This window comes from Apis florea, unplaced genomic scaffold (assembly GCF_048593485.1).
Source record: "Apis florea isolate Af1SG1 unplaced genomic scaffold, ASM4859348v1 contig_3068_pilon, whole genome shotgun sequence".
Classification (NCBI taxonomy): domain Eukaryota; kingdom Metazoa; phylum Arthropoda; class Insecta; order Hymenoptera; family Apidae; genus Apis; species Apis florea.
The window spans coordinates 1,907,409-1,919,809 of NW_028256700.1; the positions used below are offsets into that span (position 1 = coordinate 1,907,409).

At 26.5% G+C, this 12,401-nt stretch overlaps 2 protein-coding genes across 5 annotated transcripts; both read right to left on the reverse strand.

Annotated features, from left to right (window-relative positions):
- Positions 1 to 355: 355 nt before the first annotated feature.
- On the reverse strand, positions 356 to 8,097 carry LOC100866621 (sodium/potassium-transporting ATPase subunit beta-2-like). Of its 4 annotated transcripts, XR_015292103.1 has the most exons (8): positions 7,707 to 8,097; positions 3,803 to 3,943; positions 3,185 to 3,301; positions 2,915 to 3,096; positions 2,695 to 2,796; positions 2,282 to 2,453; positions 1,726 to 1,934; positions 356 to 1,648 (listed from the first exon to the last, which is right to left on the reverse strand). XR_015292103.1 is itself a non-coding variant. In XM_086908223.1 (7 exons), the coding sequence occupies exons 1-7, from the start codon at positions 7,855 to 7,857 to the stop codon at positions 1,822 to 1,824; spliced, it is 978 nt and encodes a 325-aa protein (XP_086764349.1). In that variant the 5' UTR covers positions 7,858 to 8,097; the 3' UTR covers positions 356 to 1,821. The 4 variants fall into 4 exon arrangements, 2 of the variants coding, with proteins under 2 accessions (XP_086764349.1, XP_086764350.1); XR_015292104.1 differs by lacking the exon at positions 3,803 to 3,943 and having other exon boundaries at positions 7,707 to 8,068; XM_086908223.1 differs by having other exon boundaries at positions 356 to 1,934.
- A 1,385-nt stretch (positions 8,098 to 9,482) lies between these two features.
- LOC100869290 (sodium/potassium-transporting ATPase subunit beta-1-like) lies at positions 9,483 to 11,380 on the reverse strand. Its single transcript, XM_086908225.1, has 7 exons — positions 11,204 to 11,380; positions 10,679 to 10,849; positions 10,399 to 10,515; positions 10,144 to 10,316; positions 9,980 to 10,075; positions 9,654 to 9,819; positions 9,483 to 9,580 (listed from the first exon to the last, which is right to left on the reverse strand). Exons 1-7 carry the CDS (start codon positions 11,340 to 11,342, stop codon positions 9,483 to 9,485), a joined length of 960 nt encoding a protein of 319 aa, XP_086764351.1. The 5' UTR covers positions 11,343 to 11,380.
- Positions 11,381 to 12,401: the final 1,021 nt, after the last annotated feature.

Below are 12,401 nucleotides of genomic sequence, written 5' to 3' on the forward strand. Positions count from 1 at the left end.
TAAATATAATCAATTTTTATAATAATTTTCTTTATTATCATGATATCAAGTATATATTATCATGTACTATTTATTTGTCTTATTTGTATTATTGCAAATTATATATATTTATTAAAATCTAATTTATTCTTAACGAATCTTGGGAGTTAAGTTAATTTTTTTTAATAAAAAAAATTGGAAGAATTCTTTTAAATTCGTAACCGTAATCTGTAAATAAATTCTATAATTATTTATTTGATTATTACCTTTTTTTATAATTTGTAAACATATTTCTGCATATAATTTTCAATTTTCGATTAATTTAATGAAATAGAATTATATTTTCAACTTTATTATTATTGTTATCTAGAATGTGTTTACTTTTTAAAATTATTTTTATTTATATACTAAGGTACACAATTATTTTTGTCAACTTAAATTACTTTTCAAACATTATTTTGTTTGAGAGTACTATAAATGACATAAGTACATCAATTTAATAAGTACCTATATCTAAGTATAACAAGTATATCAAGTTATATGTATATCAGTTTGAATACTACAGTTTTTAAATCCCAAAAGACTCTTCGGTTTTTTTTTTTTCAACTTTTGAATAAATTTAATTATCTGTTTATATATACAAACGTGCTGTTAGTAATATACATATGTTTCAAGCGAAAGAGAAAATATTTATTTACTATTGTAAATTTATATTATATATATATACACATGTATATATATTCAATAATGATTATAATAAAAATATTAGTGAAAAAATTAATAAATACTTGATTATTTTCAAATATATTTTTTGTTTTTAGATTTATTATTCTAGTTTAAAGAAAAAATAATAGTATACATTTCACATATACGTCTTTTTTTTTCATAAGCAAATAACTTGCGATGAAATAATTGTTCATCGATAAAATTATGCGTATTATTTAGAATAAAAATTAAAAAAAATTGATTTCAAATTTTATATCATTTTAACTTAAAATTTAGACTTATTACTTAGAAATTATTTGTTTGCAATATATATATATATGTATGTAATCCCATATAAATAATCAACATTAAAAAATAACAAAGTAATAACATTTTTTTTTTTTTTTTTTTTTTTACGTTTTGCTATTTATCATAATAAATCATAATAAAAAAAAAAAAAAAATGAAATTGATATTTTGTATATATTACATATATGCATTCTTTCTTATATTATGATTATGTTTAATCGGGTATTTATGTTATTAAATATTATTAAATTTATATAATTTTGTTAATCATAAATTTTGTTCGTCTAAATCATACTTTCTCTTTTGTTGATCAATTTTTAATAGAAAATAGAAAACTTTTCACTATTGAAATATTAGCTTGTGATAAGTACCAGTAGCTATACATATATTTTTTGTCTCCTAGAATACGTAAACAAGACGTAATTGTTATTTTAATATTATTTAGCGATGATGTCTTATCTATATTTAACTTTTATAATTATAATAATTGTGCCAATGATTAATAATTATTTTATTTTACAATAATTTTTGCCAACGTTTAACAATAAACACAATCATGAAATCGAAATAGTTTCATGGTGAATTCAATGGATCGAGTAAACAGCATTTTCTGACTTTTACGTCTAATCTTATTACGTCTTTAATTTTTTATGGACCTATTAAAAAAGCGAATATGTTTATTTTTTATTTCTCGTTTACCAGAGTTTCGTTGATTGTTTTTCTTCAAATTTACCACATCTTTCGTTCCCGTTGTCCACATTATTCTGCAGATATTTTTGTATCCGAAGGTACAACGTTTATATTTTTCTACATAGAAATGCAATAACTATCATTCATCGATCATAAGCTCAAAATGTACCATGCCATGCTGTTGATTTTGAGTCGTCATATATTTTATATTCTTTGCCCAGGCTCGACATTCGACGTTGATTATTTTATTTCCTAAAAAACAATTGGTAATTTTTAATTCAATTTTTTCCTCATTGCAAAAAAAAAAAAATATCGTTTTTAAGATTATAAATCGTAAATGAAATTTGCTTGTAAAAAGTTTCCAGTTCAATATTCGTAAATAAAATGTAATTCTTCCATAATTTGTTATGTATTGTGAAAAGTATCGATTAATGAAGCCAGTTGCCGGACAAACATACGTTCGTGTAATTTTTAAAATTGTTTACTCGATAACACAACGCGATAATCGTGTTGTAATGCTCTGGATTGTATTAAGTTTTAGCTGGATTGTGTCACTTGCTTATTTATAACAGTCGATCAAAGAAATTTAATTTACTTACTTGCTGGCCGAAGAAAATGGACAGCAACGACAGGGCTTAAATAGCCAGGATAATTTTGATATGGATAATAATATCCTGGAAATCCATGGCTTTCGGGATAATAATTTAATTCACCGATATCCTCGTTGTCATGAGGATTTGCACCTTTGCAGGATACCCATACGGTATTTAACTGTAAAAACAAAAAAAAAGTGAGTAACGTATGCAAATAGAAAATATGGAATAGTATCAAATTTGCAAATTTTATTTCAAAGTATATCTATTATATTTACGCAGCAATCACATCATAAAATTTACATTATTATTTAAAGAATTTTATTATTTATGTAGAGTATACAATAACAATGTATGCGATACTATTGTTATCTGTTTTTAAATATCGACTGATATAATTAACTGACCGACTAACTAACCCATGAACTGTTGGTGGATTTAATATGTTCAACGAGATCAGATGGCATCTCGCTCGGTAAATTTTCGGTGTCGTTGTAATATTCTGGTATCCAACCGTATATCTGGAAATTAAATAGCTTATACGTTATGCAATAATGATAAATAAAAGAATCGAAAAAGAAACAAAGTTAATAATTATCGATGATAATGATAAACAAGTTGTGAAGTGTCATAACATACTCTATTTAATTTAATGAAGACGCAAGGAGCAGAATTATTGAAACCATATTGACGATTGGGCGAGCAAGGGCCCCAGTTGTTCACCTCAACTGCGCAAACGTGTCCTGGTTTAACCGGTGTGTTATAATTACAAATTTGTTGATTTCTACCACCGTTTGGTAACAACGATGAATTAATATATTCTAGAAAAAAAACAGATAACATTGACACGTAAAGACACTTTTTCTTCAACCAATGTTTAATTCATAAATACATATCATAACAATTTACCTTCTAAAAATGTATCCAACAAGCCTGTCCATTTTTGTACAGAGCTGGGATCCGATGAACTGTACCAAATTAACGATCGTTCATCGGCATTATTGGATATAGGTCGAAATCCTAAACCTATTGAGCAAACAAAAAAATATTCCGTTGATTAATAATTGTCATTCACCGATCACGTGCTATTTTATTTTTTATATTAGCAAAATAAATGATTTATTATCACTATCTTCAAACATTATTTTTACGAATGTGCTTTTTGCTTAGTTTCATTTATATTTTCATCTATCTTAGATATAAATTATATATACAGTTAATGTCACATTGATAGATGCACATCGATGAATCAATCGATTCATAATCATTCATCATAAAGATCGTGCTTTTGTTTGATCGTTTCTTAAATGAGCAATAATATATTACATTTATTAAATAGATTTAATTCTTATTTCGTTTGTATTCATACTTACTATTTTCGCTTATATTCTGAAGTCAGGTTTTCATTTGGTTTTCATGAGCAGCATGATTTAAGAGTTAATTTTCGTTTCGTATAAATTAAATTGTTCGTTTAATTTATTTTATTTTATTTTTTTAATATAATTTGTCACATTAATGCAAGTTTACCTGGATTGGTTCCTATTAAACTTTCTTCAAGAATCCATCTTGGTTTTTCGTAATTTAGCGTAGCTAACAATCCTTTCATGCAAACAGCAAAGAGCAAGGCCAACGCGCTGAAGAAGCAAGTATAGAATGCTCCAGTGATGGCTGGAATAAAAGTAAAAAAAAAAAAAAAAAAAAATACAAAAAATTAAATCTATTTAATTAATAAAATGATCGTTTTTTTATACCATTACAATCGAGGATAAAGAAATTTTATCCGCTTCGAGTTTACATTTTATAAAATAAATTCGCTATAATTTAATGCGTCTGTGATGACGTGTGAGCGACACGATTGGTGTAACTCGTACAAAATGGAAAAATAATTTTAATTTTCCATTTTGTATAATTTTACGTAAAACGGGCCTTAATTCGCATATGCTAATTATAAAATCATATACGGCCTCGAAAATTTTCTCCATTTCAACGATTGAAAGGAAAATATTTAAAGCGTGGGCATTATGCCAAAGTCCGATCTAAATATAGTTCCTTTTTTAAGAGTGGTATACGCTACGATTCTGCTTCTGCTTCTTGATCGCGATCAATTTTTCGACCGATATTCATTTTTCACGTAACGCGACGGAAAGTTTTCCAACTTTTCCTTCCAATCCAATAACGTAACAATTTGCTAATAATAATTGTTACGATGAAATGTTTAATCAATATATTAATCGTGATAATTCAAAATTACGTGTTACAAATATTTTAGAATTTTTGTTTCAAGAGAAAAATTTTCAATCAAAATATAACGAGATTAATTCATGTATTATTGTGCAATATATATATATATATATACTTGAGAATTTCATATTTATCGCAGTGGTTTAACCTGTTCTACAGGAAACTATACGGATTATACGATGTACGTTATACGTGTAACGAAACATTTATGTACAATTCGAAACATATCTGTGTCTTAGTGTTAAGTGAAACGAAATAAGTAAAATCTGATAGCAACAATTTATTAATCGTTAAAAATATTTATATATGTAAAATATACTTCGTGTTTAATATTCTATATTTCAATATTGCGTTAATATTGATAATAAATTTTATACAGTACCAATCTTATATCGCAGTCACAAGTAATATTATCTAGTTTCGAAATCGAAATCCCTCTCGAATAGGCAATTTTTAATTTTTCTTTTTTTTTTTTTTTTTTTTGAACGAGAAAGAATAAAAAAATTTCTCCATTAATATATTCGATTAGCAATATTAGTTACATAGATTTATAGCAATTTAAACTTAATTAAAATGACTTTTTTTTTTTTTGCTTTTCATAAACTCGTTTTATTATTATTCATCGACCGAATTTAGCGACATCGACACTCGTGCGACCATTTACACATTCAGTATTGTAAATGTGCTAATGTGTAAATTATATACGTTCAAGAAATACAAAATTTTCCTTATCTTTTATATATTCTCATTTATTTACGTATACATGTTAAATTGTAAAAATGTAAGTAAAGAATCTTTTCTTCAAAGTAATTCATGTAATTGTTGTAATTACAAAATCTTCTTTCTTTTTCGCGTTTTGAAAAAACCTTTGAATGTATACATTTTTTCTTATCATATCATATTTATAAATATATATATATAATAATCTAATAATAGAAAAATGCATAAATGGTATGATAATATTTATGATATAATATTTTAAATGGACTTCACAAGTGTGTCACAAACTCTTACTATTATTAGAAGACATTAGAAGCATTAATATCAATAAATCCTAAGAGAAGATACTTCCGTTCTAATCTTATTCTTTCTCTTTCTTGCATCCTTATTCGTTCACTTTCTCTCTCTCTCTCTCTCTCTCTCTCTCTCTCTTCTTCGCTTTCTTTTTTATTCACAAAAAAAATTTGATCAAAGTGAAATGTTTTAAACATCGTTTTCAAGGCTAAGATTGTTTCGTCATTGAAAGTTAAAGAAATAGAAAGTGTATATTTTGTAATGTATTACATTTTCTATAGATTTCGTGTATAGGTTAAGGAATACATCGTTAATATAATATAAAAGGTAAAGAAAATAAAGACAAAAATTAATAATCAAAATAGAGATAATTATTTACGTGTTCACGTGAATCTATATAATTGAAACAATGATAATATTAAACATTCAAATATTTATGGAATGTATGTTGTCTTATTTCGCATATCTCTCGATGAAATAACACATGAAACGATACGATTTGATTTCGTATCGTTATTTCCTGTACAAAAATAGAAACAAATAAATCGTATGCATATCATTTATAAACGTAACGAGTAAACGGTCTTAATTCGATTTTAATACATCAATATTTTTCTTTTGTATTTTCCTTACGAGTGTATCGTATCATTATTAATTTTTTTCCTCTAATTCCTTAAAAGCAATTTTTTCGTTTCAAATTTTATTTATACAAAATGTTTTGTGAATTTTATTACAAAATTGATTAATTATGTAATACGAGATATTGATCGTTGATCGATTGAAAATTTTTTTAGAATTTTCCTCAAAATTACGCACAAATAATACGAAAGAATGATTTTAGGATCACTGTTTGATATGAATGATATGATCTTTTCGTTAATTCTCGCGAGATTCGGGATGCATTTTCTTAAATCAACGAAACTTTGTAAAATTATCATTATTAAAGATTTATTGCGCGAATTGTCGCTCGGATCAAAATTCTCGAGAATAAATTTTTCTAATTTTAACACGTATATTTGCTTATCGTATTACTATCAAATTATTTACACGTTGAACGAATAAATTCCATCTTGGCTGTCGAGTGATAAATAATACAGCTACTTTTGTTATGGTACGGGCTTCTACGATATATTTTAAGCAATCCTTCACTTCCTGCGATTCTTATACATCTGCATTCATAATATTTACTTCATTTTCTTAATTCTCATATAACATAACATGATTATCATTCCGCGAATAAAATAAAATAAAATAAAATACGTTGTTATTATTCTTATAATTATATTCGTTTCAATGATTGTATTACATTTTATTAAAACAGAATTAAAGTGAAACATAAAAAAAAAAAACAAAAGCAAAAATTCTTTACGAAAATATTTTTTGCGTCGCTATATTTGAATTTGCCATTATTCGAATATCAATTGAAATTTATAAAATGTAAATACCAGGAAAAATTAAACACTGTAAACATTCAATTATTTTGAACGTGTGCCAATATTTATCTTCAATTTCATTGACTATTAAACTGCAGACCGTGATATCAACAATATATAACAACTATATATTCACATAGTTTAGATATTTACAATATCGTTATAAATAGTTTGAATCTTTCAGATTTCTCGAAACTATATAAATATATACAGAAGTTCGGTTAATGTAATTCCTAATTTCTTATCGTAACTTATATAGAACACTCGACGGTTTCAATGCCATTGATAACAATTAAACACTGCTAGAAACAGACTGTGTCTTTCAATTTTTCATGCAACATATCCCATCTCGATCTTTATTTAATCATTTTTATCGTTATCAAACCATGATCCTTGGATGTAAATTTATAATTGTCACATACATATTATCTGTATATATATATATATATTTATATTTCAGATAATAATATGAGATCGGAAATATTTCGGACAATAATTCAATTTTTCAGATAAACATAAAAAAGACAAAAGGAAATTGCAATTCTCGATCCTTGATCTGCGCATTCAATTCGATTGCATCAATGACAAGGAGGGCAGAAATTTGAAAAATTGTTCGTAATTCGAGTTGAAATTAAAAAACGCGGGTATTGCAGGCCGAAGCACATGCTATCCATGCGCCTATACAAACAATATCATTCGTAGAATGGCCACTTAATTATTCAATTATAAGGAAATATAATTACCCCATTTCTTTCCCGTGTGACCGCAGTAAGTGCCTTCGACTGGATCGTGAATAAAATCTCGCAGAACTTTCCAATGCGTCTTTTTCTCGGGTACTCGCTTGTAATCGAACTCGTAAGTACCATTCTGCAATTGCTTGCCCGGCACGCTCATTTCTCTCCGACTATATCTCACAACACTCGTGAAACTCTCTCGTTCGACCTTTGGACAACAATTTCCCGACTTCCAACTTGACTTTTCGTCCAAACCGAAACTGTCTCTGTGTGAGAAAAACAAATCGGTCGAGCGGCCGTTCGAGCAGCGAAGTAATTGTACGCCGCTCGAGCTGAATCAGCTCACTGCTCTCTGTCTCTGGAAGAGAGACTAAGCGATACTTGGGCCGCTCGAAGTTCTACGTCTACCGATCGAGTAGTAGTAGTGGGAAACGCCAAGATATGTCAGACACTCGTCGCCTTATGGCGCACTGACTCACAGCTAACTATCAACTAAAACTCATTCCCACGGATATTGTTTCGTATCAATCGATTAGTTAGAACACCACGTGTCGATCGTATCTTATCTAAATTACGTTAGATCTGATACTCTTTAAGTGCGAATAAAGCATCGATATCTCGTTCTTCTTTTCTTTTTTACCGTGACAATCAAATTCTAAAGTTTTCCTAAACTTTAAAACGAGCGTATACACGCGTATTTAAATGTGGATCGGGCATTGAAAGTCGTAACGAAGAGAATTATCGACGCACATTCATATCGATTCAACATGTCCTCGTTTTATGGAAAACGAAAAATACCGTTTGAAAATTCTTTATAGACGTATTTATATTTTCTTCGTGTCACGCATATCCATCCAATATATTCTTAAATTTATAAGAGATTACCGATTGAACTTATATATCGCTTCGTGTGATTTGTCAATGACGAGATGTTGCCCCGAGTGACAAGATTTTTAAATTTACGTTTCAACTTTTTCTCGATAGACAAAATTGTAATTTTTATCGTCATTTAAAAATTAATATTAATAAATTAATAAAGTATATATAATTTTATCCGATTTCAAGATAAAGTATGTATTTGCAATTTGAGAATATATATATATATAATATATACAATACTTTTGATAATCCATAATACTTTCTCTCTTATTCTCATCTACAAATATTCATAATATATTTTCGAATCATAATTTATTTATTTTAATTTTTACTTAAATAATATAAAATCACGAGATCTTGATATATTTAATCGTAACATGTATAAATCTTAAGATATTAGATTTTATCTATAGGATTATGCAATGATGTATAAATCAGAAGCATTCAAGGTCACATTATTTCGCGCATGTTTCTTGTCATGAAATATATCGTAAATCGCGTTTTACTGTAAATTGAATTTCACACACATCGAGGAAAGATTCTTGTCAAAAGGCCACGAGAGGAAAAAGGTGGCCTGAATTAGATTCGAATTAAATGATAAAAATTAAATTATTTCTTCTATATACAATAATTCAGTAATAAATCTCAATTATCCTTCCATAATTTTCGAAACGATTATTATTTTCTTCTTCGTAACAATGGCTCGTTATATAAGAATACACAACAACAAAAGAGATTTATTCTTGATGTTCTTGTCATTTTATTTATTTATTTTTTATATTTAAATTAAATTAATCTCCTGTTTAAAATCAATCTTAATCAATGTTTCTCCTCAAGTGACGAGTGATCTTTGATACTCTATTAAAAAAAAAAACTACAGAAACAAACTGTTTAAAAATAATTATTTCACGTACCTATTATTATTTGAAAATCCAACGAGTATTGAGATTGCTGCTCGATATTCTGAGCCCACAAGTAGCACTCCACTGTCACTAATCTATTTACTGGAATGAATTCACAGGCGTAATTATTTTTCACATACTTCGATCGACCAAAAGAAAAATAAAGTCAACTTACGTGTTAAACTATTGAATTTCAACGCGACAATAGGAGACATGTAATCTAGTTGTCCGGTAAATGGAAAATATTCAACTGGAAATCCAGGAGTCGGAATGTATTCTATTTCTCCGATATGGTCTTTATCGACGTTATTCGCTCCGTTGCACGACAACCAAATGTAAGGCTGAAACGAGATATATATTTTAAATATGTTTTTCGAAAATGTGTTACTTATCGATTGTTCAATACGAAAACGTTACAGCATATTGCTGTTTTTTCTTTTTTTTTTTTTTTTTTTTTTTTTTTTTTACAGAAATTTTACCACAAAATGTACAAAATTAAACCTTGTGAGATTTTTGCACTACTTTCTTCAATTTGGCTGGCATATTCTGCGGTAAATGCGACGAATAATTATAATATTCTGGGATCCAATCGAACCTCTGCAACAATGTGCGCGTTTATCTTATGATAACGATTATTAAAATTCAAATCAAATGTAAAGATATACCTTATTAAATTTAATAAGGACACAAGGTTTTAAAGGTTTCGTATAACCATATGGAGGCGTGCTACATATTCCAAGATTGTGTATGTTGAAAAAGCAAGATTTTCTATGATGGCTTGATATCGAATGTTTTTTATAACAGTCTAAATCATAGTTTGATTTATTTTTATAATATTCTAAAATATAACAAGTGTTCTATCAGTAATGTTATATTATATGTTATAAATATATTAGAAATAGGATTATTTTGTAAAATACCTTGTAAAAAATCATTTATCGCTTGAACGTATCTTTCCGATTTGGTATTGTCAGTTAAGTTACTCACCGAAATAATAGGTGATGCAGTTGACACGCTGTTTGGTTTAAAAACTATTCCTTTAGAAAAATTTTACTTAATATTTGCGTCCATATCAATTACATTATTATTAATTAATGCGATATTGATTTTGCGACACATCTTATGATATAAAGTTATAAGAATAAGACAAGAATTACTTAATTTGAAAATTTTTGTACAAGGATTAGCAATGAAGATTACCTGGACTGCCGAAAGTTGATCGGCTAAAACGTGAAGCTTTCCCAGATTTTGGAAGGTATTGAAAAAATGGTTTATCCAGTTGAGAAACGTAATCTATACTGACCTTCATTTGTACCGCAAATATTGTTCCCAAAATAGTAAAAAAGCACAAATAAAATAATCCTAGTTGACCTAAATTTCAAATACATATATACATATACATTTTGTATTAACAAATTATAACGATGGAAGACCATATTTCTCTACGTAGAGTAGAGTAACAAAGTATACGAAAAACAGGATGCAGTTAAATTAATACAATGCATCAACCATTTCATTAATTTTCAGGGTCATTTCATCAAGTTTTATCTTTTCCATTTTATTGAATATCTTTTAGGAATAATGATATTTGCAGAGACTATTGTATACAACTATTTAACTATTACATAGAACAAAAATGAAATAGTGAATATTAAATTTAATCACATTAATGTTGCCATTAATTATTTGAATATTAAATTTAATATATGTATTGTGAAACATTACCCCAATCTTTTGCCGTTCTGTCGAGAAATGCTTTTCTTTCTTTATCCCAAAGAAACCGCAAAAAATTTCTAAAAGGTCCTAAATCGGGTTGCGGTATTCGACTTTTATAATATGCTTCATCATGTAATATGATTACCATATTAAGAATTGATCTTGATATTTTCAATCCCAACTTAGAAAAAAGAAATGAATAAAGGTATTCTAGTTCTTGAAGCTAGTTATTTCTTGATTATCTTTATTGTGCATTTATTTTTTCTTTTTTTTTTTTTTTTTTTTAACCAACTTCAATAAGTTAATCACTATTGATGATAATAATAATTTTAATGATTATAAAATTATTTTTTAATTTATATTTTGATATAAAATAATATAATAATTTTTTTCAAAATACTTTCAGTTTTTTGATTAAATGTTTCTTAAATATGTTCGATTTTAATCCGATTGAATTTATTGAGAAAAGTAGTTATATTAATAGATGCGTAAATTTAGATAATTAAAATATATTCGACGTATCTTATAGAATAAGTAGAGTAATATTGAGGAAAAAATATTATAACTCTTAAAAGTCTCGTGTAAATCTTTGATTATTAAAAAATGAGACTTTTTGTTAACAAAAATTTGGTAAAAATATTTTGAGATACATTTAAGTCTATATTTTTCTAAATTGGAAACTAATAATAAATTAAGTAATAAAATTATATGAATAAAAAGTTTTAAATACAATTCAATATCATAATATCATAATATAATTTAATATGATAATAAATATAAATTATGAAGATATAAAACTGTTTATTGGGTTATTGATCACGTTTATGTGATTGATCGCAAATTGTTTTTAGAAAAAGTTTGGATTTTATATTGTGTGATCTTATTAAAAATTTTTAAATATTAAATTAATTTAAATATTTTAAAAAATTGGTAACGATGTTTCGCTTATTTGTTTTATACGTATTATATATACACGCATATTATTAAATATCATTTTTTAACAGTTAAAATTGTGAATTAATAATGAATTATATTGCATTCTTGAATAATTTTTTTAAAAATATTTAGCGTATCCTTTCCTTAATTTTAATAATATTAATATATTTATATAATACAAAATGAATACAAATTATAATAAAGAAGATATGATATACATATATAGTAATATATATACATAGTAAATGTATAGTTGTGTCAAATATAATAA